The 25,052-nt window shown below is 48.5% G+C and overlaps 1 protein-coding gene and 1 non-coding gene across 2 annotated transcripts; one reads left to right on the forward strand and one right to left on the reverse strand.

Moving 5' to 3' along the window:
* The first annotated feature begins 2,624 nt into the window (after positions 1–2,624).
* LOC115802601 (U6 spliceosomal RNA) lies at positions 2,625–2,728 on the forward strand. Its single transcript, XR_004023103.1, has one exon. It is a non-coding gene; the product is annotated as a U6 spliceosomal RNA (small nuclear RNA).
* Positions 2,729–22,558: 19,830 nt separating this feature from the next.
* Positions 22,559–24,960, reverse strand: BLOC1S3 (biogenesis of lysosomal organelles complex 1 subunit 3). The gene is made up of 2 exons (XM_022585398.3): positions 24,800–24,960; positions 22,559–24,366 (listed from the first exon to the last, which is right to left on the reverse strand). The coding sequence occupies exon 2, from the start codon at positions 24,356–24,358 to the stop codon at positions 23,729–23,731; it is 630 nt and encodes a 209-aa protein (XP_022441106.1). The 5' UTR covers positions 24,359–24,366; positions 24,800–24,960; the 3' UTR covers positions 22,559–23,728.
* Positions 24,961–25,052: the final 92 nt, after the last annotated feature.

Here is a 25,052-nt window from a genome sequence, read left to right on the forward strand (position 1 = left end):
CTTTGCCTCCTTAAGGGCTATCTTTGGGAGTGGTCTTTTGGATCATGGGAGGTATGTCTTCTGCAACCAGTTTGGGTGATGCCTCTTGGATCCATGGTGAACATTTATTCTAAGCCAGGAAAATTACCTCTGGGTCTTGCCATAAAAAGGCTTATTGGATTGAGTCACTATTAGAATGGATACACCTTTGAAGATCCTACCCATCAATGGTGAGATAAGGGATCCTTTGATTTGGAAAAACATTTACATTTCTAAAAGATTTTAGAGGGGACTTCCCTGGTGGTCCGGTGGTAAAGAATCTGCCTTCCAATGCAGGGGACGTGGGTTCGATCCCTGGTCGGGGAACTAAGATCCTGCATGCCCCAGGGCAACTTAGGCTGGGTACCACAACTACTGAGCCTGCACGCCTCAATGAGAGAGCCAGCGTGCCGCAAACTACAGAGCCCATGCGTGCCCTGGAGCCCATGCGCCACAACTAGAGAAGAGAAAACCCGCAGGCCACAACTAGAGAGAACCCCGTGTGCAACAAAGAGCCCACGTGCCGCAACTAAGACCCGAAGCAGCCAAACAAAAAAGAAAAAAAAGATTTTAGAGACCTCTCATCCTAAATAAGTGTCCTATTGTTACCAAGATCAAACTGATAGAGGGACACAAAAGAGCATTCTGGCTAATCTTAGGGACTCCTTTAACAAGAGTAAAAAACAGAAATCAGACTTAGAACAAAAATGAAAATCCACAGCCCCCATAAATTCCCCCTTTCCACCCTCCTATATGCCCCTTTATAACCAACTCCCTGTCCCTGACGCTCCAGAAGATCTTTGGATCTCTGGGTCCCTGCCCCAAATCCCCCTCCCCAAATCTAATCTCACCTCCTCAGCAAATTCCTTTAATTCCTAAAACTCCTCCAACCTCCCCAGAAAAATCTCTCAAACACCCAGCTGCGAGCATTAAGTTCCCTTTCCCTGCAAGAATTCCAGAAAGCACTCTGGCAGGATCCTCCAGGCCTGGGGGGATATAGGTTATTTATGTAAATACTGATGCTGAGGAAGAAAACCTGGCAGAGGCTTCAGGATCTGTCTTGCCATCTCTGGCCATCAGGAGTACTTCCCAGGGCTCTATAATCAAAACCCATCAGCTTCAGGCTTTCCCAGGCAAAGGGCTTGGTGAATGTATCCTGGACCCCCAACACAAAGAGTTCACGTGCCCTGGACACCAGCAGATCTTTTAAACTACAAAGCCCCTTTACTCTCACTTTCAGAAGATCCTGCCAAAGGTTGAGAGGAGCTAGAAAGATTACTGGCCATTTATAACCCTGCTCACAGGGGCAGCTTGTAAGGGGTGTTCTTTCCACCGGTGATTATACTATAGCTATACGCCAAGACCTCCTGGAGAAAACTCCCCACACCGGGGAAACTGGTGGCCGATCCTTCCCAGGCCCTCCTGCAAATGACCAGGAAATGATGCAGGTAGAGGCTGATAGGAATGACGCTGAAGGCCTTTCCTCCAAAGGTGAACTGGATCCAGGTTGAATTATGTGCTCAGAAAGAAGACGAACATCCCCAGATCTCTGTGGACGGTGTTACGCAGACTTTTCAAAGACACACTGCATCAAACCCAAAAGCCCCTGAACACAGAAATCTTTTGATTTCTGCTTTAGTTGGAAATCTTCTCCCTGATATAAAGAGGCAAATCCAAAATCGTGCAGTTGGGGTGGACAATCTCTCAATGTTATTACAGAGACTGCAAAATAGCCTTCAGGAAAGCAGGAGGAAAAAGCAATTAAAATCAACAGTCCCTGCCTTTGTCCCAAGACAACTGCACATTCTGTAAAAAGCCAGGCATTGGGAAAGCAGTTGTCCTGAACTTCAAATAAAGGAAAGCTTAAAAAGCAATCATCCAGGGGACTTCCCTGGGACTAACCCTGGCTCAGTGGTTAAGAATTCGCCTGCCAACACAGGGGACACAGGTTCGAGCCCTGGTCCAGGAAGATCCCACATGCTGCGGAGCAACTAAGCCCATGTGCCACAACTACTGAGACTGTGCTCTACAGCCTGCGAGCCACAACTACCGAGCCCGTGTGCCACAACTACTGAAGCCCGCACGCCTAGAGCCCACGCTCCGCAACAAGAGAAGCCACCGCAATGAGAAGCCCGCACACCACAACGAAGAGTAGCTCCCACTCGCCTCAACTAGAGAAAGCCTGCACACAGCAACGAAGACCTAACACAGCCAAAAGAACAACAAAAAAAAGCAATCATCCCAGAACACCGAGCCCTCAGAGGGTCCGTTCTCCCCCTTCTGGGGGCAATTCCCCATCAAGGACAAGGTCAGTCTATCCTCAGTCACACCCCAGCACCCAACATTTAACTTAAGATAGGAGATCAGGGGACTTCTCTGGTGGTCCAGTGGGTGAGACTCCATGCTCCCAATGCAAGGGGCCCGGGTTCGATCCCTGGCTGGGGAACTAGATCCTGCATGCATGCCACAACTAAGAAGCCTGCATGCCATAACTAAAGATCCCGTGTGCTGCAACTAAAACCCAGCGCAGCCTAAATAAATAAATGAATATTTTTTAAAAAGATAGAGGATCGGGAATTGGATTTCTTTTTTAAAAATTTATTTATGTGCTCACTTCGGCAGCACATATACTAAAATTGGAACGATGCAGAGACTAGCATGGCCCCTGCACAAGGATGACACACAAATTTGTGAAGTGTTCCATATTTTTTCACTTTGTTATAAAGCAGAAACTAACACAGCATTGTAAAGCAATTATACTCCAATAAAGATGTTTAAAATTTTTTATTTATTTTTAGTATTTGTACAAGGGGGTAAATCCGTAAACTCTTGCCACCCCTCTCCACCCGAGTCCCTAATCCAGCCGCTATCCTCACATCAGCCCCTGCTGCCGCAGCCTGGTTTACAGTGATTGACCTCTGCTCAGCTTTCTTTCCCCCGCTGTTGACTCCTCACTCACAATTTCTCTCTGCAATTACGTTTCAAGGGAGACGATTAACATGGACTCATGTACCTCAGCGATGTTGGGTGTCTTCCTCTATTATCCTCCCAAGTCCTCACAGTTGACTTCGCTTTGTAGCCGTTACCCCGGGCCCCATCCTTGCTCAAGACATGGGTGGTCTCTTACTCTGTAACTAGACGAGCATGGTGACCAGACAGACCCTCTCGTTCTCCTTAGGGCACTCACTAGACAAGACCAGAAAGCTTTCAGATCTACGTTTCAGTGGGTGCTAACCACTGCCACCTACTCAGGACAGGAGCTATTGCAGGGGACTCACAAAACTCGCCCCAAAACGCCTTAAATCCCGTCTGTCCATCCCTCTCCCCGAATCAAAAAAGCAGCCGTGTAAATCCCTGACACACCTGGCTACTGCCGCCAACGGATTCCTATTTTTGCTGCCCTTGTTCAAGCTTTACTTGCCCTCCTTCCAGATGCTACTTGGAGCCCACGTCCTGGCCCTCGGAAGCATGAACCTCCTCTGAAACTGTTTTCTTGTAACTGAAGCATAGCTGATTTACAATGTTGTGTTAGTTTCGAGTGTACAGAAGAGTGATTCAGTTATACATATACTTACATATCTATTCTTTTTCAGATTCTTTTCCCTTGTAGGTTATTACAAAATCCCTGTGCCATACCATAGGTCTTTGTTGGCTGTCTATTTTATACATACTAGTGTGTTTATGTTAATTTCTAAACTCCTAATTTATCCACCCCCCCTTTCCCTTTGGTAACCATAAGTTTGTTTTCTATGTCCGTGGGTCTATCTCTCTTTTGTATGTAAGTTCATTTGTATTATTTTTTTAGATTCCACATATAAGTGATATCGTATATTTGTCTTTCTCTGTCTGACTTACTTCACTCAGTATGACAATCTCTAGGTCCATCCATGTTGCTGCAAATGGCATTATTTCGTTCTTTTTTATGGCTGAGTAATATTCCATTGCATATATATATATATATATACCACATCTTCTTTATCTATTCCTCTGTTGATGGACATTTAGGTTGCTTCCATATCTTGGCTATTGTAAATAATGCTGCAGTGAACATCGGTCCCCTGAAACTTTAAAATGGTCATTGTCTACACCCCCAGCTCTTGGTTGACCTCATTTTGACAAAGCTTTTCACCTCTATTGCTATGAAGATGGTGGAATTGCTGTAGGTATTTTAGGACAACTTTTGGTTTCTCAGATAAGTCCTGTAGCGTATTTCCCAGGTCAGTTAGACCCTGTGGCATCTGGCACGGCCCCCTGAGCCACCACCCTCACACGGGGCTCCCCAGTCCCCTCTGCTCCCCCTGCTGTTCCTATGACATGGCCCCTGTCTACACAGTGGCCCTAGGAACCCACCCCACCATCATCTTCCATCGCTGTAACACTTTAAACCCGTTTGCGCTACTGCCCCTCCCTGGTGATGGAGAGCCCCACGCCATCCACCCGATTGCCCTGCAACTAGAGAAACGGTCTCAAAGCCATGAGAGCACCTCTTAGACACCCCCTCAGACAACCCGGACTTCTATTTTGCGATGGCTCCTGTAGATGAAATTCCCGGGGATACCTAATCACCAGTCATGCCCGAATTTCCCCACATGAAATGCTGGAGGTATATGCTTCGCCCACTGTAAAATCAGCCCAAGCAGCCCAGCTCATAGCTCTTCCTAGAGCTTGCAAACAGGCAGTACATACGCCGACTCCAGTTATGCTTTTGGAGTCTGCTGCGCTGCTGGCGCATGTGGAAATCCCACGGATTCTTATTAACCTCTGCTGGTACCCCCACTGCCAACGGGGATATCACTGCTGCCCTATTACGGTCTAATTGACCTCCCTGCTAAAATCACTGCTGTCCTCCGTGGAGCCCACACCGTGGAGACTGACACTCCATCTCCAGGGATGAACAGAGGCCATAAGTGTGCTAAACGCGCCACCCCCCGCACCCCTTCTCCACCCAATGTCTAAACCTGCCTTTATCCCCGACCGATATTATCTGTTAGTCAGGTAAGTGCCCCACAAACTGAAAAAGACAAATGGCTACAAAAGGGTGCCAAACGGTATGTCCTGAGGATGTAACGTAGGGCATGGTGACCGTAGTTCATAATACCGCATCGCATATTTGAAAACGGCGGAGAGAGTAGATCTTACAACTCTTTATCACAAGGAAAAAAACTGTTTAAACTATGTACGGTGACGAATGTTAACTAGACTCATTGCGATCATTTCACAATATATACAAATATCGAATCACTATGTTGTGTACGTGAAACTAATATAATGTTGTATGTCGGGACTTCCCTGGCGGTCCAGTGGCTAAGACTCCGCGCTTCCCCTGCAGGGGGCCCGGGTTCGATCCCTGGTTGGGGAACTAAGGTCCCACAGGCCAAGATGCAGCCAAAAAGAAAAAAGTCAATTACACCTCAATTTTTAAAAAAATGAACCAAACATTCACTAGCGGATTATACATTGGGCCAAATGGACCTCCAGTGGCCCCCCCCCATCCTTTCTTTTTCTTTTTTTATTGAGCTATGATTTGACCTGCTGGCTGCCTTATCTCCCGTTAGGTGGAACCTGAGTGCAGATGGGCGGCAACAAAGCAACTAAAGGACAATGGGTTCCGCCCCAGCATCCATAAAATTTCTAAGCAAAGTTATTTCCTGATGTGCTGTTTGGGACTCTCAGCAGGTCTCTGGAGAACAGCTTATCTCAGGAAATCCTCCAAGGTCCACAGTGACCCTTGCACTGTCCCACACACGTTCCATACATTGACCTCCGGCTTCAGGCTTATTTCCGCTGTTTGCTGATTGCATGTTTACTGGAGGGGCTGGAGGTTATCCAACTAGATGTGCTGATGCTATGACGGTGGAAAAGAAGTGAAGAACTTGAGATTATCCCTCAGTTTGGTATTCCTCTGTGGCTGGAATCAGACTAAGGAACGGTGGAAATAAATACCCAAATAAATTTACAGCAGAAACAAGCTGCTTGCTTTACACAAACTCTGGGATGCTCCCTAAAATGTCATACCTTGTCCCTCATGAATTACTTAGCTAGATCTTCTGGGTAACTTGCTGCAGCTTCTCCATCAGCACTTGCTGCTTCGCTTTGCACTTTTATGTTACGGAGGCGGCTTCGTTCCTTAAACCTCAGGCACCAACCTCTGCTGGCTTCAGACTTCTCTTCTGCAGCTTCCTCACCTCTCTCGGCCTTCACAGAATTCAAGAGAGTTAGGGCCTTGCTCTGGAGGAGGCCTTCGCTGAAGGGAATGTTGTGGCTGGCTTGATCTTCTATCCAGACCACTCACACTTTCTCTGTCTCAGCAATGAGGCTGTTTGGCTTTCTTATCATTCGCGTGTTCACTGGAGTAGGACTTTTCATTTCCTTCAAGAACTTTTCCTTTGCAATCGCAACTTGGCTAAACTGTTCGGCAAGAGAGGCCAAGCTTTCGGCCTATCTTGGCTTTCAACGTGCCTCCATTAAGCTTAATCCTTTCTAGATTTTTTTTCCTTTTTTTTTTGGCCTCACCACGTGGCTTGTGGGATCTTAGTTCCCCGACCAGGGATTGAACCCCTGCCCGTTGCAGTGGAAGCGCGGAGTTCTAACCACTGGACCGCCAGGGAAGTCCCCTCTAGCTTCTGATTTTAAGTGAGAGACACGTGACTCTTCCTTTCATTTGAACACTTAGAGGTTCCTGTAAGGTTAGTAATTGGCCTAATTTCGATCTTGTTGTGTCTCAGGGAACAGGGAGGCCCGAGGAGAGGGAGAAAGACAGAGGAAGGGCCGGTCGGTGAAGCAGTCAGAACACACACAGTATTTATCAATTAAGTTCGCCGTCTTATAGACGGGTGCCGCTCCTGGCACCCCAAAAATAATTACAATAGTGACATCAAGGATCGCTGAGCACAGATCATCATAGCAAATAGAGCATTAATGAAAAAGTTTGAAATATTGCAAGAATTACTGACCCAGAGACACGAAGCGAGCAAATGCTGTTAGAAAAATGGCGCCAACCGACCTACTCCACGCAGGGTTGCCACAAACCTTCAGTTTGTAAAAATGCAGCACCTGTGAAGTGCAGTAGAGCAAAGTGCAGTAAAAGAGGCCTACCTGTGTACTTGGAGCATGTTGTTGACAGGCCGCCACCGATCAACATGCCTTGTCCTCCTTCTGACTAGGAGATCCACTGTATGTCAAGGTTTTAGAAGAAAGCACTACTATCACCTCGCTGGGAAGGATCTCGCGAGTATTGCTGACCACCTGCACTGCCATCACAATAAAAGAGAGATCCTGCTGGATTCCCAGGAAACATGCCAAACTAGACCCAGGTCAGCACTCCCAGGACACTCGCAAGCCCATCCCTACAGACGATGACCTCCAACGAAAAAGTTCCGGAGCCAATTCCCCGGCTCCTGCAGCTGACAATGCCCAGAAGGAGACAGCTACTTCCCAAGATCACAGATCAAGAACTTCATCTTCACTTTTTTGGTTTTTCTTTCCTCTTCCTTTGAACCCCCCCTCCCAGGACAGCAGGAAAATAAAACAAAACTCCTTTGACAATTTAAACGAAAGTTTCTCCTTTTCTCCCATTTATTGAAAGGCTGATGGGAAGTGGCTTGCCTCCATCGGTCCTATTCTGTCTCTGTTCATGCATCATGGCTCTCTTTCAAACTGTATCTTACTCCTATCCACTCCGACTGCTTTTTCCACAGGTCAAGGACAAACTAGCAGCCCCGTGCACCCATCTTCCAAATCGTGGCCATGTTAATGAATCAATCTGATTGCTGGTTATGTCATAATCTAGTCAAGAGGGGCTTTCCTGGTGGACCAGTGGTTAAGCCTTTGTGCTTCCACTGCAGGGGGCATGGGCTGGATCCTGGTCAGGGAACTAAGATTCTGCATGCCGTGCAGCGTGGCCAAAAAAAAAAAAAAAAAATCTAGTCAAGGAAAGGAACCTGACCCAGTTTTCATTCTGCCAATATGATCACCTGATGAACTAACTACGGAAGATGGATGAACGAAAGGATATGGTATCCATGACCCCAAAACACCCCAACTCCATCTCCCTCTCTGGTGAGTTCATTGGGCTCGGAAATCCCTCTATGGCAGCTCAAGGTCTATCTCTTGCTCGGGTAAAAACATTGGAAAAGGGACTTCCCTGCTGGTGCGGTGGTTGAGAATTCACCTGCCAATGCAGGGGACGCGGGTTCGATCCCTGGTCTGGGAAGATCCCACATGCCGCGGAGCAACTAAGCCCGTGTGCCACAACTACTGAGCCTGCACTCTAGAGCCCGCGAGCCACAACTGCTGAGTCTGTGTGCCACAACTACTGAAGCCCACATGCCTAGAGCCCATGCTCTGTAACAAAAGAAGCCACTGCAATGAGAAGCCCACGCACCACAACAGAGAATAGCCCCCGCTCGCTGCAACTAGAGAAAAGCCCGCGCGCAGCAATGAAAACCCAATGCAGCCAAAAATAAATTAAAAAATTTAAAAAAAATCATTGGAAAGGAACTTGTCCCTTTGCTGTGTAAACAGGCATGATGCTAGACCAGAGGTGACCTATTAAGGTAATATGGCAACCAAACCCTGTGGTTTGATTCTAGAGGCAACGTCCTCAAACCACTCACAGAGGGCATAAGTGTTTCTAGCACTAATGCTAGTGACAAAAACTGTGAGATCACCAAAGGTTTCTGTTGGTTCACAGGCCACCCATGAACGACCTGGAGGAGCCCAGCTGTTCCCATGATCAGGCTGCCTGCCACCACCAGTTATCTATGGGGAAACCCCAAATCTGGACTCACTTGGTCAGGTGACAAAGCCAAGCCGTACAGCTGCCAAAGCTGGACCGCTGGCCTCCCAGATCAGATATTTTGCAACCTGTCCTGCTCTTAAAACCATGAAGCCTAGGGTTTAAAAACCCATAACAGAAACTGGTGACTAACAGAAAGTCTAGAGCTTGTCTAACAGAGCAGTAGCTAAGGGACTAGCTTGTTAAACCCCTCTGCTTGTAATACAACAAAACTGGCTGAAACCAGATGCAACCAACATGGCGGATGGGAGTCTGCACAGAACAGACTTGCTTGTTGGATGGGTGACCTTCTGACATCACAGCCCCAAATTCTCCCAAATTTGCTCTTGCATCCCATGAAGAAGAATGTAGCTTAGATACGCCTGCGCGGAACACCGATTACCTCACCTTCTCCCTCCCTCCCATCACCTTTCCCCCGCCTAAGACCACCCTGCTTCTTTGGCCCATCAATATCCCGAGCCCCTCGCCTTTGGGGAGGCGGATTTGAGATCTGCTCTCCCCATCTGCTCGCTTGGCCGCCTTGGGAGGAGAATAACCCCTTCTGTGCTGCAAACCGTGGCACCTCCGTGTTTGGCTTGCTGTGTGTTGGCAGATGAACCTGGTCTGGCAACACTCTTGCAAGCGGACAGAAGCACGTGGAGAATGGAGGTGTCCAGGTGGTGATATGACCAAAGGACAAAGGTTGTGAACCTCCCCGATCCTAGGGAACTGTAGGTTTTACTCTGACCCTGTTGGTGAACCACACTGACCTTTTTCTCTCCTGTGGTGATAAGGTATCTTCCTAACTAAATGGTCAGGACAGTGTGACTCGGATACCGGGTTCCCTCCATCGACAGGCTGTCCACCTTATATGCCAGCAAATTACAGATGTGTGCTCCTTCGTTCACAAAGACGAGAAGACATAGAAAATCCACTTGTGTATGGCCGGGATAGTTTCAGTGGTGAGAGTCTTATTTCCAACTTTGGGGAAAAGTTGGAAAAGGCGATCCTGAATCATCCGTGGTCATAGAACAGGAGTTCGATAGCATATGCGGACATTGCAAGTGCTCCAATCAGAAGGTAATAGTTTAGCCTCTGTTGTATCCCCAAATTGTCCCACCCTGGGTACACTGACTGCAAGCAAGGAGGAGCTTGTGCAATCATTGGCAGAAAATGCTGCCTTTATGTGAATCCGACAGGACAAACAGTGTCTAGTTTACACCTTTTAAAGAGAAGATAGGGGACTTCCCTGGCGGCCCAATGGTTAAGACTCCGCGCTTCCATTGCAGGGGGCAGGGGTTTGATCCCTGGTGGGGGAACTAAGATCCCACATGCTGGGAGGCATCTAAGCCCACGTGCCACAACTACTGAGCCGGCACACCTCAACTAGAGAGCCCCGCGTGCCGCAAACTACAGAGCCTGCGCGCCACAACTAGAGAGAAGCCCGCACGCCGCAAAAGATCCCACATGCAGCAATGAAGATTCCGCGTGCCACAACTAAAGACCTGACGCAGCCAAAATAATAATAATAATAATAAAAAACATTAAAAAAAAAAGAAAAGATAGGGGACTTCCCTGGCGGTCCAGTGGTTAAGCCTCCACGCTTCCACTGCAGGGGGAGCGGGTTTGATCTCTGGTCGGGAAACTAAGATCCCGCATGCTGCACTGCATGGCCAAAAAATAAAAAAGAAAGAAAGAAAGAAGATGAACACTCTCCATCAATTAAATGAGTCTCAGCCATTTTATTGGACTGACCTATTCCCCAGACTGGGAGGCTGGTTTCCTGGGATGTGGGGAAGCATTCTTAGATTTCTTCTCTGCTCTTTGTTTATTCTCATTCTAATCTATGTTTGTATCTCACTTTGCAGATCTCTTGCCACTCAACTGCTAACCTGAATCTTCTCTCCACAGCCAACCACTCAACTTTTAATATGTGAATCTTCGGACAAAGCTTCAGATGGGGGAAATTTGGGAGAGCAAAATATGCCATATTTGCATGAGGACTGTTTTGAGGTGAAGACATTTGAGAATCAACAAATGCAGAGGCTTTCTCTGAACTTCCTATACCTGTCTAAAATTAGATCCTCTTCCAAAAAAACGGAGTTGTCATAAATTGCGAATTTCATCAACCGGGGAAGACTGACTCTTATCGCAGGAGAGGAGACTAGAAGTTGGCACCAAATCTAGACAAACATTGACACAAGCTCTCATTTCTCCCATCTGTTCTCCTAAGGGCCCATTTATCTTCTGTAACAATCACTTTCTCTCCCGTATGTGGCCTCTCTTCCCCTCCCTTTCCCCTATTAAGATGGTATGCAAACTCTCAGATTTCCCTGTTTTGGGGGGGGGGGTACTCACTATTTTTTTTTTGTACGATACCCCTGTGCACATAAAATTGAAAATTAATAAATCTGTATGACTTTTCTCTTGTTAATCTGCCTGTTGTCAGTTTAGTTCACAGACCCGGCCACTGAACCTAAGAGGGTAGAAGGAAGTCCCTCCTCCCCTACAGTAGTGTCAGATTCCCCAACCTCCCCACCACACACATAATTTATGCCACAAAAAAAAAAAAAAAAAAAAGAGAGAGAGAGATTTAAAAGACTGCCTGATCAAAATTGTTGCAGGCAAGATCTACTTACCGATGGATGCTAAAATTAGTGGGCAAAAGTTTGAGGAGAAACAGGATATTTGCATAGTCTCAAAGTATCTCCCCCAAGACATCTGTCAATTACAATGGAAAAACAGTAATCTCACACTGAAGAAACCCAGCAGACATCACCCTAACCAAGTAATCAGGGTTAATATCACCTATAATAAGACACAGCTACATCATGCACCCTCAATATAACACACCAAGGAGCAAAACATCACTTTTGGGGTATTCTTGACAAAAATGCACATTGTCAATATAATCATGAAGGAACCTCGGACAAACCCAAACTGAGGGATGTTCTACAAAATAACTGATCGATATCCTTTAAAAGTGCCAAGGTTGGGACTTCCCTGGTGGTCCAGTGGTTAAGACTTTGCCTTCCAATGCAGGGGGTGTGGGTTCAATCCCTGGTTGGGGAGCTAAGATCCCACATGCCTCGCGGCACTTTGCCTTCCAATGCAGGGTGTGTGGGTTCAATCCCTGGTTGGAGAGCTAAGATCCCACATGCCTCGCAGCCAAAAAAACTAAAACATAAAGCAGACGCAATCTTGTAACAAATTCAATCAAGACTTTAAAAATGGTCCACGTCAAAAAAAAAAAAAAGTGCCAAGGCCATGGAAGATAAGGATTGGGGGACACTCAGGGGGAAGAACCACTAAATGCAGTGTTGGAGTTTCTGAAACAGAAAAAAGGACATTAAAGGGAAAACTGCTAAAATTCAAATAAGGTCTGTCATTGAGTTACTGGTTTTGTACCAATGTTAATTTCCTTCTTTTGATAATTGGACTTTAGTTATGTGAGATGCTAATATTAGGGGAAGCTGGGTAAAGGGTTATATGGGTATCTCAGTCCAATTTTTGCAATTTTCCCATAATAATTTCCCCAAAAAAAGTTTAAGAAAAAGACTGCCTCATGAAATAAGCGCTACTTTCCTTCACCTAAAAAGGCACCTTCTAGAATGAGGAGTGGGAGAGGAAAATATTAAGTTGTGGGGCACTTGAGAAAAGCTCCCAGAACCCTGCCTGCTTCCACGGGATAGCAGGAGCATCCCCGGCAGCCCGACTTTTTTTTTTTTTTTTTTAGCAGCGAAAGCACCGAATCCTAACCACTAGACCACCAGGGAACTCCCAGCCCAACTTTCAATCAAAAAGCCCTGAGCTAGAATGTGATGTGAGGCAACGATCTTTATTGGTGTGGCAGCCACTTTCCACAGAACGCCATCAATGAACACTTCCCTGGGACTCAGCCCCTGTGGAGGCTTTCCCATTAGAATCTGGCCTTGGCCGTGAGGCTTGCTTTGACCACTAGCACGAGATGGAAATGACTGTAATTTCCGAGGCTAGGCTGGCCTTAAAATACCTACATCACCTGCTTTCCATACACCTGGAAACCTGAAACCCAGGTGCCACCTGGAGGAGCCCCAAGGAGGAGACTGAGGTGGGCCCCGGCTGAGCTTCCAGCCAAGAGCCATGTGAGTGAGCCATTTTGGACATTTAAAGGCTAGTTAAGGGACTTCCCTGATGGCGCAGTGGTTAAGAATCTGCCTGCCAATGCAGGACACACGGGTTTGAGCCCTGGTCCGGGAAGATCCCATATGCCGCGGAACAACAAAGCCCGTGCACCACAACTACTGAGCCTGCGCTCTAGAGCCTGTGAGCCACAACTACTGAGCCCGCGTGCCACAACCACTGAAGCCTGTGCGCCTAGAGCCCGTGCTGTGCAACAAGAGAAGCCACCGCAGCGAGAAGCCCGGGCACCGCAACGAAGAGTAGCTCCCGCTCGCCGCAACTAGAGAAAGCCCGCGCGCAGCAACAAAGACCCAACACAGCCAAAAATAAAATAAATAAATAAAGTCTAGTTAAGCATCCGGATGACTGCAGCCCCAGCTGTCACCACATGGCGCAGAACCACCCAGCTGAGCCCAGTAAACCCAGGACAGCTCACAAGTGAGTTCTGCTGTATTAAACCACTAAGTTTCAGGGCGCTATGTTGTGTAGCAACAGATGATCCAAACAGTCTTCCTTATTCACTGCTGTTTTCCCAACATCTAGCACATTGAACACAATAAATGACAGCCCTATCTGTTAGCTCAGGACCTGACACATTTATAACAACCCTAGGAGATGGATGATGGTCTTATCCTGACTTAATAGATGTATTAGTTTGCTAGGGCTGCCATAACAAAATTCTACCAACTGGGTTGCTTAGGCATGAGAAATTTGTTTTCTCACAATTCCAGAGGCTGGAAGTCCAAGATCAAGGTGTCGGCAGGTTTGGTTTCCTCCGAGGCCTCTCTTCCTGGCTTGCAGGCAGCCACCTTCTCAAGGTGACCTCACATGGTCTCTCCTCTGCATGTGCCTGGTGTTTCTCCTTGTTCTGTGTCCAAATTTCCTCTTCTTAGTGGACATCAGCTGGATTGGATGAGGACCCACCCTAATGGCCTCATTTAACCTAATCACCTCTTTAAAAGCTCTATCTCCAAATACGGTCACGTTCTGAGGTACTGGGGATTAGGGTTTCAATACATGAATTTTGAGAAGACACAAGTCAGTCCATAATACTAATAAGGAAATGCACAGGGAAATTCAGCAATTTTTCCAAAGTCACACAGCTCAGAGGTGGCAAAGCTCAGACACGAATCCAGGCAGGCTAGCTCTAGAGGCCACACTTTTCACCACTGAGCTCCACCACCTCATGAAGCAGGAAGTGAATTGGACTCATCCAGCCCTCATTAATTGGACTCAGCCGGCCCTCATTCTTCCCTCGGGCTAGAACAGGGGAAGGACTTTGCTAGAGCAAAAACAAGCAGAGATCTGGGGCCAGTTCAGATGCCCTGAGGCCTTCTGACAAGGACAGGGCACTCACCGCCGCCCCCCCCCCCAGCATGGCTTGCGCCCTTGACTGAGCTCCTTGGTTCAGGCAGGTATGGTAGGCTGAATAATGCCCTCCAGTGATCTCCAGGTCTTGAGCCCTGGAACCTGTGAGAGCTACCTTCCATGGCAAAAGGGACTTTTGAAGCTGTGATTAAATTAAGGATCTTGGGGTGGGGATTATCCTGATTATCCAGATAATCACAAGTATCCTTATAGGAGGGAGGCAAAGGGAGATTTGACAGAAGAGAGAGGGCAATGTGACAACCTCAGCAGAGAGAGAGATCTGAAGATGCTGTGGTTCTTTGAAGGTGGAGGAAGTGGCCATGAGCCACGGAAAGCAGGCAGCCCCCTGAAGCTGGAAAAGGCAAGGAGATGGATTCTCCCCTAGAGCCCCAGGAGGAATGCAGTCCTCTTGATGCACTGATTTTAGGACTTCTGACCTCCTGGACTGTAAGATAATAAATCTACATCGGGTTGTTAAAACTTTTTTTATTTATTTATTTTGGCCGCGGCGGGTCTTAGTTGCGGCATGCGCGTGGGATCTAGTTCCCGGACCAGGGATCAAACCCTGGCCCCCTGCTTTGGGAGCACGGAGTCTTACCCACTGGACCACCAGGGAAGTCCCCAAATCTATGTTGTTTTGTGTTTTAAAGATTTTTTGTAAATTTTATTTATTTTTGGCTGCGTTGGGTCTTCGTTGCTGCGCACGGGCTTTCTCTAGTTGCGACGAGCGGGGGCTACTCTTCCTTGTGGTGCGCGGGCTTCCCATTGTGGTGGCTTCTCTTGTTGCACAGCACGGGCTCTAGGCACGTGGGCTTCAGTAGTCGTGGCTCACGAGCCCTAGAGCACAGGCTCAGTAGTTGTGGCGCATGGGCTTAGCTGCTCCGCGGCGTGTGGGATCTTCCTGGACCAGGGCTCGAACCCGTGTCCCCTGAATTGGCAGGCAGACTCCCAACCACTGCGCCACCAGGGAAGCCCTCTATTTTGTTTTAAGCCACTAAATTTGTAGTAATTTGATACGGTGACAATAGGAAACCATATTTTCTATACCCCCATCCATTCAGGGGCTCAAGCCAGAAAGCTAGGAGTCACCCTTGACCTCCTCCTCCCCTCCATCCCCCTTAAGCAGGGCTATTGATTTCACCTCCTAGACAGCTCTTGACTCCAACCACTTGTCTCCAGATCCCTGTACTTGCAGGTTTGGAAAGTGATCTAAGCCACCATTGTGCCTCACCTGGATCCTTACACCAACCTACTGTTAGTCAAAATTTCAGAAACAAAGACCTGATTGAAATAAAAAGATGTTTATTGGGGGTTTGTTTGGACTGCAGCCCAGGAGACACAGATTCAAGAAGCACTTGAATTGTTCTCCGCTGGATTACAAAATAGGGGAGGCTTATAAAAGCAAACTTGCAAAGTTACAGTTAGTTACATGAGTTGTTTCTCAAGAATTATAATTGGAGCTGGCAAACAGCTTGTTAAGTAAGAATTGGTTGGGGTCCGAAATGGTTGCACAGTTACAAGGAGAGAACTTGAGAGGAAAAGGCTGCAGCCGGCGGGTATTGTTCTGACTACAGCTGGTGGTGCCCTCGGATCCCGCACAGTTCAAAGAAAGTTCAAGTTCTCAGTGGTGCAGAGAGGTGTCTGAGACCAGACGCTCAAAGGCCGCTTGACTCCGTTTTTGAACACCTGAACTGGGGTCACTCTATTATAATTTCAATTTGTCATCACTCCTGACTGGGCTTACCGCTTCCCACTCTTGCTTCCCTCTGCTTTTCATCCAGTAGCTGATACAATCATTTCAAAGTGCAAATCTGATCGTGTAACTTACATGCTTAACTTCTTTCCATGATTCCCTGTTGTTCTCAGGAGAAAGGAACACAGTTCTTAAGGGGGCCCCGGCCTGGTCTGGCCCCTGCGGACTGTTTCATCACATCTCACTCCCTGTGCACCCGGCTCTTTGCTCTTAGCATCCCAGCCTCCTGCCTCAGGACCTTCATCCCTGCTGTTCCCTCTGCCTGGGACACCTACCCTCATTTCTCATTTGCCTTATGAAATATTTACAACGTGCTAATGTTACAGGAACAATGAACATCCCTGTCTTGACCATCCAGTTCAAGGGCAAAATGTCATCAATTTAGGCGAAACCTGCTAATTACTCCTCCTGGATAACAGCCTTCTCCTTGCCCACCAGAAGCAACCAATATCGCAATTGGGGCATCTTTTATTGCTCCCACATTCCTTTAAACTTATAGGGCAGGTGCTTACAAACCCAGCAATCCATACCAGTCATTTGTTTTTTGGGGTTTTTTTTGCGGTACGCGGGCCTCTCACTGCTGTGGCCTCTCCCGTTGCGGAGCACAGGCTCCGGACGCGCAGGCTCAGCGGCCATGGCTCACGGGCCCAGCCGCTCCGCGGCACGTGGGATCTTCCCGGACCGGGGCACGAACCCGCGTCCCCTGCATCGGCAGGCGGACTCTCAACCGCTGTGCCACCGGGGAAGCCCCATTTGCTTGTTTTTTAACTTTAGATGAAGGATAACATCCTGAATGTATTCTTCTGCAGCTTGCTGTGGTCTGCTGATGTTATGTTGGGGGGATTCATCCATGTGTATACATATATCTTTAGTTAATTCAGTTTCATTGCTGTCTAGCTTTCCACTCTATCAATATACGAAAACTTATAACTTCATTCTCCTATTAATGGGCACTTAGTTACCAGTGTTTCTATTAACAAAGAGCATGCACTGGGGTGTGCAGTGGGAACATCGTCAGCTATCGGTTAAGCTGTCTCCCCAGGCGGTCATGTCAATGTCCGTTCTCACCCACAGGGTGTAAATAGTCTGTTGTTCCACCTCCACGCCAACAATCAGTATTGTTAGACTTTAAAAATGTTGCCAATCTGATAGGCGTGAAATGCCTGTCTCACTATGGTTTTAATTTCATTTCCTGCCATTTAAAACTACCCTGAGTACCATTTTTCACCTATGAGATTGGCAAAGATAAAATCCGTTGCTGAGGCTATTTGCCATTGGAAGGAAGTGGGCACTTCCACGGGGAGTTTGGCCGGCGGAGGTGTGTACATTGGCCCAAGGCTCAAGGCAGGGCATTCGCCAACTCTAATGGGAAGCTTACATGTCTGTATCTTAGTTTTTCTGTTTTACGTCAGGTAGAGAAAGAGTGTACATTCATTCCCTCAGTCTGCTTGTTTTCCGAATGGACCGATCTCCCCCATACCCCACTCCAGGCCACACATCCTCTTATTTCCCCTCCAGCCGGCCCCCCCCCACCCCCACCCCCACCCCCAGGATGAATCCCTAGGCTTTTCACAGAACACAGGAGGTGTGGTTGCTTCACCTGCAGTTAGGAGAGGCTGACAGGGATATCTGGCTGCTTCTTAAACAGACTTTCAATCAACTCCCTTCCCACTTACACTGTAGCTGTTTCAGACGACTCCTCAAATTTGAGGGAATTTTGCTGCTTCAAGTTGGTTCTCAGCTGTTGTTCTCTTCTAGGTTATTTTTCTCAGGACTGCTAAGATCTTTTCACTCATCTGGGTGCTTTTCATCTTTCCAAGCATTCTTGCTGTTGCATCTTCTTCCGTTCTCTCAAAATCTGTAGGATTTTGCCCTCTAAAAGTCCCTCTTAGAGAAAACTAGAACAAACCAGCGACGCTGGATTGGAATAGAAAGATAAAAAGTGTGTGCCAACGATCATGCTTCTTGGTATTTATCCAAAGGAGCTGAAAACGTGTATCGACACAAAAACCTGCACACAAATGTTTAGAGCAGCTTTAAATTCATAATGGCCCAAACTTGGACGCAGCCAAGATGTCCTTCAGCAGGTGAATGGATAAATAAACTGCGGTACATCCAGACAATGGGTTATTATTCAGTGCTATAAAGATATGAGCTATTAAGCCATGAAAAGATATGGAGGAAACGTAAATGCATATTGCTAAGCAAAAGAAGCCAACCTGAAAAGGCTACATACTGTTTGATTCCAACTATATGATATTCTGGAAAAGGCAAAATTGCAGAGACATTAAAAAAATCATTGGCTGCCAGGGGTTGGGGGAAGGGAGGGATGAACAGGCAGAGCGCAGAGGATTTTTAGGGCGCGGGAACTATTCTGTATAGACACTCTACTGGTAGATACATGTCATTTATACACTTGTCCAAACCTAAAGAATGTACAAGAGTGAACTCTAATATAATCTACAGACTTTGGGTAGTAATGATGTTGATGTAGGTTTATCAGTTGTAACAAATATACAATAGGTGTGTGGGATATTGATAGCGGGGGAGGCTGTGAGGGTTAGGGTTGGGGGCATACGGGACTTCTCCGTACTTTCTACTCACTTTTGCTGTGAACTACTCTAAAAATAAAGTCTATTTTAAAATGTGTGTATGGTGTAGGGATTAGATAGTTATTCTGTGTTTTGCCTTGTTTGTGTTTTTCTTCTAGGTCTGTGCATCGAGAGGGCCTGGGAGTAGCAACACCTCATTAGCAATGAGCACACCCAGCACCCACATCTTGGCTTCTAAACACCATTTCCCACTAAAAGAAACCAGGGACCCTTGCAGAGGTGGATGGTTTCAAGGCTGAGGCAGAGAAAAAAACAAGATGTGCCTAGATCATTCTGTGCCAGAGAGCAAGAAAGCATTCAAAGAATGGTGAAGAAATGTCAATAGGACACAGAAGCCAGCTCGAAAGGGGTCCTGCTGGCCAAACTGGACACAATTTGAGCATCAAAATAGAGAGCAATGTTATAACCCATTAAATAAAATAGGAACCTGGAGCACCCTGATGTGACCTCACCCTCCCCAGAGGGTGTGAGTGGCTGATGCTCTTATGTCTCAGGCAATCATTTACCCAAGGCAACACTGAAAGAGAGGGACCAAAAAAGTCAACGACTCGTCCACAACCCACTGCCCCATCTAACTGTAGTGGTTTCAAAATAGATCCACAAATTCTGATACTCTCATTCATCAGAGGTCTATGTCTCCTTCCCCTCCACCCCCTCCTTTGAATCTTGGCTGGACTTAGTGACTTGCTAATAACTGAGAGGACACAGCAGAAGTGATCATGCATGACACCCAAGGGCTTCTGCTTTGTCTACTGAAATATATTTGGAGTGCTGAGCTGCCATGTAAGGAATCTGATTACTTTGGGGCTGCCATGTTTGAAGGAAGCTCAAGGCCACATACAGACACTCCAGTCAGCAATCCTAATCTCTGAGTCGTAGTAGTCCAGCCACCTGAGTGAAGTCACTGGGACCCTCTGTGCCAACCCACTTGCTAGCTGAATACCTGAGTGACCTCAGTCATTGCTACAAGGAACCAAAGAATCTTCCAGCTGAGCCTTGCTGGAATTCCTGATCCACAGAATCTGTGGGTATAATAAAACAACTGTTGCAAGCCACTAAATTTTTGGTCATTTGTTACAAAGAAAGAAGAAGCAGAATACTATGTCAGATCACCTCTTTGTCCCTGAGGACTTCTCAACATTTTGTTATTCCTCGGATCCGGATTTCTTTCTTTTTTCCAGTTTCTCCAAGGTTAAATTTGGGGAAGGGAACCAGCAGCCCACACTGGTTCATCACTTTATCATCTGGTATGTTTTGCAGTTTTCTTTTTTTTTTAATTCATTAATTAATTTAATTTTGGCTGTGTTGGGTCTTTGTTGCCGCATGTGGGCTTTCTCTAGTTGTGGCGAGCGGGGGCAACACTTCATTGCAGTGCATGGGCTTCTCATTGCAGTGGCTTCTCTTGTTGCTGGGCCCAGACTCTAGGCACGCGGGCTTCAGTAGTTGCAACACGCGGGCTTAGTAGTTGCGGCACGCGGGCCCTAGAGCGCACAGGCTTCAGTAGTTGCGGCGCATGGGCTCAGGAGTTGTGGCTCGCAAGCTCTAGAGAGCAGGCTCAGTGGTTGTGGCACATGGGCTTAGTTGCTCCGCAGCATGTGGGATCTTTCTGGACCAGGGCTCAAACCAGTGTCCCCTGCATTGGCAGGCAGATTCTTAACCACTGTACCACCAGGGAAGTCGCATTCTGCAGTTTTCAACTATGAACTTAGGTTTGGTCTATATTAGTCTGCTGTAATTCTGCATGAGGCTGGTTGAGGGTGTTTTCCCTGGCTTTGGCCAGAGCCTACTTTCAGTTTATTTCAATGCTTGGGGTTTCCTGAACAGCTCCGTAAGGGTATACCCAAACCCCAATCAGGCCTGAAGAAAAGCCTGTGGTTATGAATTCCCTGAGGAAAAATTCCCTCCACCCAGAGCCTAAGCCAAAATGGACAAGTTTCCTAGGTATGCCTCAATGGTATCAATCAGATTTTTTTCTACCACATTCTTTCATTCAAGATATAGCCTTTCAAGGGACTAAGTTTCATGCCAGGGCCTCTGCTTCTCTAATAAGTGCTTGGCCCAAGGTCCAGCACCTGTTAAAATCCAAGGCTTTATACGATCCAGCAATCCCACTCCTGGGCATATAACCAGACAAAACTCTAATTCGAAAAGATACATGCACCCCTATGTTCACAGCAGCACTATTTACAATAGCCAAGACATGGAAGCAACCTAAATATCCATCAACAGATGAATGGATAAAGAAGATGTGGTATGTGTATACAATGGAATATTACTCAGCCATAAAAAAGAATGAAATAATGCCATTTGCAGCAACATGGATGGACCTAGAGATTATCATACTAAGTGAAGTAACTCAGAGAAAGACAAAATCATATATCACTTCTATGTGGAATCTAAAATATGACACAAATGAACTTATTTACAAAACAGAAATAGACTCACAGACATAGAGAACGGACTTGTGGTTGCCAAGGAGGAGGGGAAGGAAGGATTGGGAGTTTGGGATTAGCAGATGCAAACTATCATATACAGGATGTATAAGCAACAAGGTCCTACTGTAGAGCACAGGGAACTATATTCAATAGCCTGTGACAAACCATAATGGAGAAGAATATGAAAGAGACTATATATAATATATATATATATATATATACACACACATGTATATATATATACACGTGAGTAGAACTAAATCCCTTTGCTGTGCAGCAGAAATTAACTTGGGCCCAGGAGATTTCTCACGTTCTCTCTGAGCTCAGCTGTACCTTTAAAAGGAAGTTTGATTCTTTTTTTTTTTTTTGGCAGTACGCGGGCCTCTCACTGTTGTGGCCTCTCCCGTTGCGGAGCACAGGAGCACAGGCTCCGGACGCGCAGGCTCAGCGGCCCAGCCTTTCCGCAGCATGTGGGATCCTCCCGGACCGGGGCACGAACCCGTGTCCCCTGCATCGGCAGGTGAACCCCCAACCACTGCGCCACCAGGGAAGCCCGGAAGTTTGATTCTTTAACCCAGTATTTCTGGGTATTTATCAGAGGCAGCCACACTGCAGAAGCACCAGTCTCAGAGTCTCCTTCACAAAACACATTCATCAGATGGCACCATTCTCTGTTTACTGGCTGTTCAATAAAGACCGAGAATCTTTACCTGGTTTAAAAGCTCAGCTCCCTCTGGCCCCTGCTAGCACAGCACTCACCCCACCCTCACCACGCCCATCTCCCCTGCTCTCTCCACTCAAGGTGGAGAATAGAAGATATCACCCTCTTCTGTTATTAAATAGGCTCTGCCCCCTTCTGCCTCAGGGCCTTTGCATATGCTATTCCCACTGATTGCAACTCTTTTCTACCAGACCTGTTTCACCTTTTTTACACCTTCAGGGCTTGGCTCAAACTCACTCATCACTTCCTCAGGGAAGCCATCTGACCTCCCCCCAAACAAGGTCAGACAGACCTCAGTTACACCCTCACAAAGCTCCTGTATTTCTTTACAGCACTAATCACAATGCCAGAAGAATTATAGTTGAAGTATAAATTACAATTATGAAAGCTATCCACTTATTTGCAAGAATATTTTAATGGCTGTCTCCCCCAGGGGACTGTGCGCTCTGCAAGGGCCCAGCCTGTGGGCACCACCAGTGCCCAGCTAAGGACAGGCAAAGAACAGGAGCTCAACAAATGTGTGGTGAATTAACAAAATACAAATAAGTGCAGAACCAGGGCAAAAAACTAGGAGCCCTGATTTCCCGGCCACAGGCTCACCTTCACTAAGCCAGGCATGAAGGATCCCTTTCGCGGGACCCACATTCTCAGCAAAATCACCAACCTACCTGCCCCCAGCTTAGATGGAGAGATAAGAGGAATGGACCACATCAATCAATGTCTTGAGTTTTAATGAGTCAGCCATAGAGCGTTCTTCCCCACTTCTCCATCCTGGGGGCCCAGATCTCAGCTCAGGTTGGGGTAAGAGCAGGGGAGGGGAATAAATGTGAATGGGACTGAGGGACTGGGGCTGGGAGAAGAGGGACCAGGTGAGGAGCAGAAAGAAGGAGTTAACCCCAGGCCCTGAGACAAGCCAGACAGCCAAGCCCTTTTAGCATCCAGGGAACACCACGGTGACCAAACAAAATACATGTGGTCCTCATCGGCAAAGTGATGTCATATTGTGCCCAAAGTTCCAGGGCGAGTCTGTATTGGGCTCTAAGTGCCTACTGGGGGCGCTCTCAGCCTGGAGAGCCAGGAGGAGGCCCATCCTGTACCTGGAACTTGGGCAGAAGGCGCGAACCTGGCCTGGAGGGTGGGAAGGACACACCAACTTGGGCCTGGAGAGCTGGGAGGGGGACCTCCTCGGGTCAAGAGGGGGGTCTCATCTTGGGCCTGATGAAGAAAATCATAGGGGGTCCCTGGAGCCCATAATTAAGTACGTAGTTTAAACAGGATGGGAGAAGCAAAAAGAAGCAGAACCAAACCTAAGGGTACAGCTGGACCCAGGAAACAAGATCAGGCCAAGGGGGTGGAGCTAAGCCCAAGGAGAAGGAGCCAGGAGGCGGAAGGGCAAGGACTAGGAGGAGGAGATGGAATCAGAGCCAAGCCTGAGGAGCAGAAAAAGGGTCCAGATTAGAGGGCAGAATTCCAGAAGTGGGACTAGGGCCAGAGACATCAGGGAATCTGCGCTAGAAGCAGGACCAGCCCCTGTGAACAGAAACCAAACTGAGGAAGGCAGACAGAAAGGAGAGGTGAGGCTCTGTGAACCGCTAAGATGGAGACAGATCAAGGAGTGGCTAGTTACCCAGGAGTTTGAGCCAAGCTTCAGACACACACAAGCTCTGAACCAGGGAGCAAGCGCCAGGGCCAGGGGGAGGAACCAGGTGCTAGGGCCTGGCAGGGCTGCACAGCATTAACCCCCCATCCTCCCCCCTCCCTCCCCCCACACACAGAGCATTATCCAGGGGGCGGGGTTATGTCTGAGGGTGACCGTAAGATAGGTGGGTGGCTAAACAGGGCACAGAGCCAGGTCCCAGAGGCCGCAAGGCCTACCCCCAGGGCTCAGTCAGTTGGGAGAGTGGGGCACAGATAGGCTCGCGGTCCCGGGTCTTGTTCGGGCTCGGTGCCCGGCACGCCGCGGATGTCGGGCAGCAGGCGGCAGCCAGCCACGATGTCCAGGCGCTCGGCCAGCGCGCAGAGGTCCCCCCGCGCCAGGCGCACGCTGTGGGCCGCCGCCAATCCCGCCGCCTGGGCAGCCGCCAGCCTACCGGCCAGGGCGGCCACATCACGGCCCGCGCGGCGGTACACGCCGCTCACCGCGGCCGCTACGTCGTGGTCCAGCCGCGCCTGGCTCTCAGCCAGCCGGAGCTGCAGCAGCGAACGCGCGGGGGCGGGCGCCGGGGCCTCCTCCTCTCCCCAGGCCTCCCCGGCTGTCTCCCGCTGCACCACGAGCGGAGGCAGATCCCTCGGCGCGGCCTTCGGCTCCGGCTCCGAGTCCGAGTCGGTCTCCGCGGCCTCCCCGACCACCCGCAGTCCCGTGGGGCGGCCGCGCGTCGGGCCCGAGAGGACCAGGTACAGCTCCTCCTCCTCCGACGAGGACACAGAGAGCTCCGAGTCCGTCTCGGCCGCCTCCCCCGGCACCACCGTCTCAGGCCTCCGCAGCGGCCTCCGCCGACGACTCTGGGACGCCATGGCGCGAGCTAGGGAGAAGACGCGCGAAGGGATGATATGAGAGGCGGGCGCCCTGCCGTGGTTAAAAGGCGCAAGTTCTGGATTCTCAGCCCCTCCACTGACTACCTTGGCAATCTGGGGCCATCTGCTTCCCCTCCCTGGGCCTCAGTTTCCTTTTCTGCATCATCATCCCTCCTCAGTGTACTGATGGGAAAACTGAGGACCACCAGCTCGATCAAGGCTGAGGCACGAGTACCCGGAGTCCCAAACTAAGCTCTTTCCGATTTTGTCTCCTAGCAGAGGCCACACCCTCCTCCAAGCCTGTGTCAGATTCGGAAGCACACGGGCTCCTGAGCCGTTCAGGTACAAGTGCCTGGGTCACAGAAAGGGTAACAGCCCAACTGGACTCTGGCAAGGGTGCACTAAGGGCGGGGTAGGGAGCGCTATCACCGAAGACCGTACCGAGTCACCGGAGCGCCCAGCCCGCGGGATCCTCTACCTAGCCGAAGTGCGGAGTCTTTACCGAGAAAGGAGAAGGCGGCAGCCCCAACCAATAGGGGAGCAGGTTGGGCGGGTGTTGGCGGCCAATCACCTGGGCCGCTCGCCTACCAACCAGGGAGCAAGCCCTCAGGACCAGCTTTGAGGGGTGTGTGTGAAGAGCCACGTGAATAGGGGCACGACCAATAGGAAAGCTGTTGGGCTGGCGCTTCCGGGT

This window comes from Delphinapterus leucas, chromosome 20, assembly GCF_059928025.1.
Source record: "Delphinapterus leucas isolate spDelLeu-1000000601 "Yukka" chromosome 20, BTC_Dleu_Yukka2, whole genome shotgun sequence".
NCBI lineage: Eukaryota > Metazoa > Chordata > Mammalia > Artiodactyla > Monodontidae > Delphinapterus > Delphinapterus leucas.

Bases quoted from the DNA above. Each gene is read 5' to 3' on its own strand.
- BLOC1S3 (XM_022585398.3), bottom strand. From the start codon at position 24,358: ATGGCGTCCCAGAGTCGTCGGCGGAGGCCGCTGCGGAGGCCTGAGACG.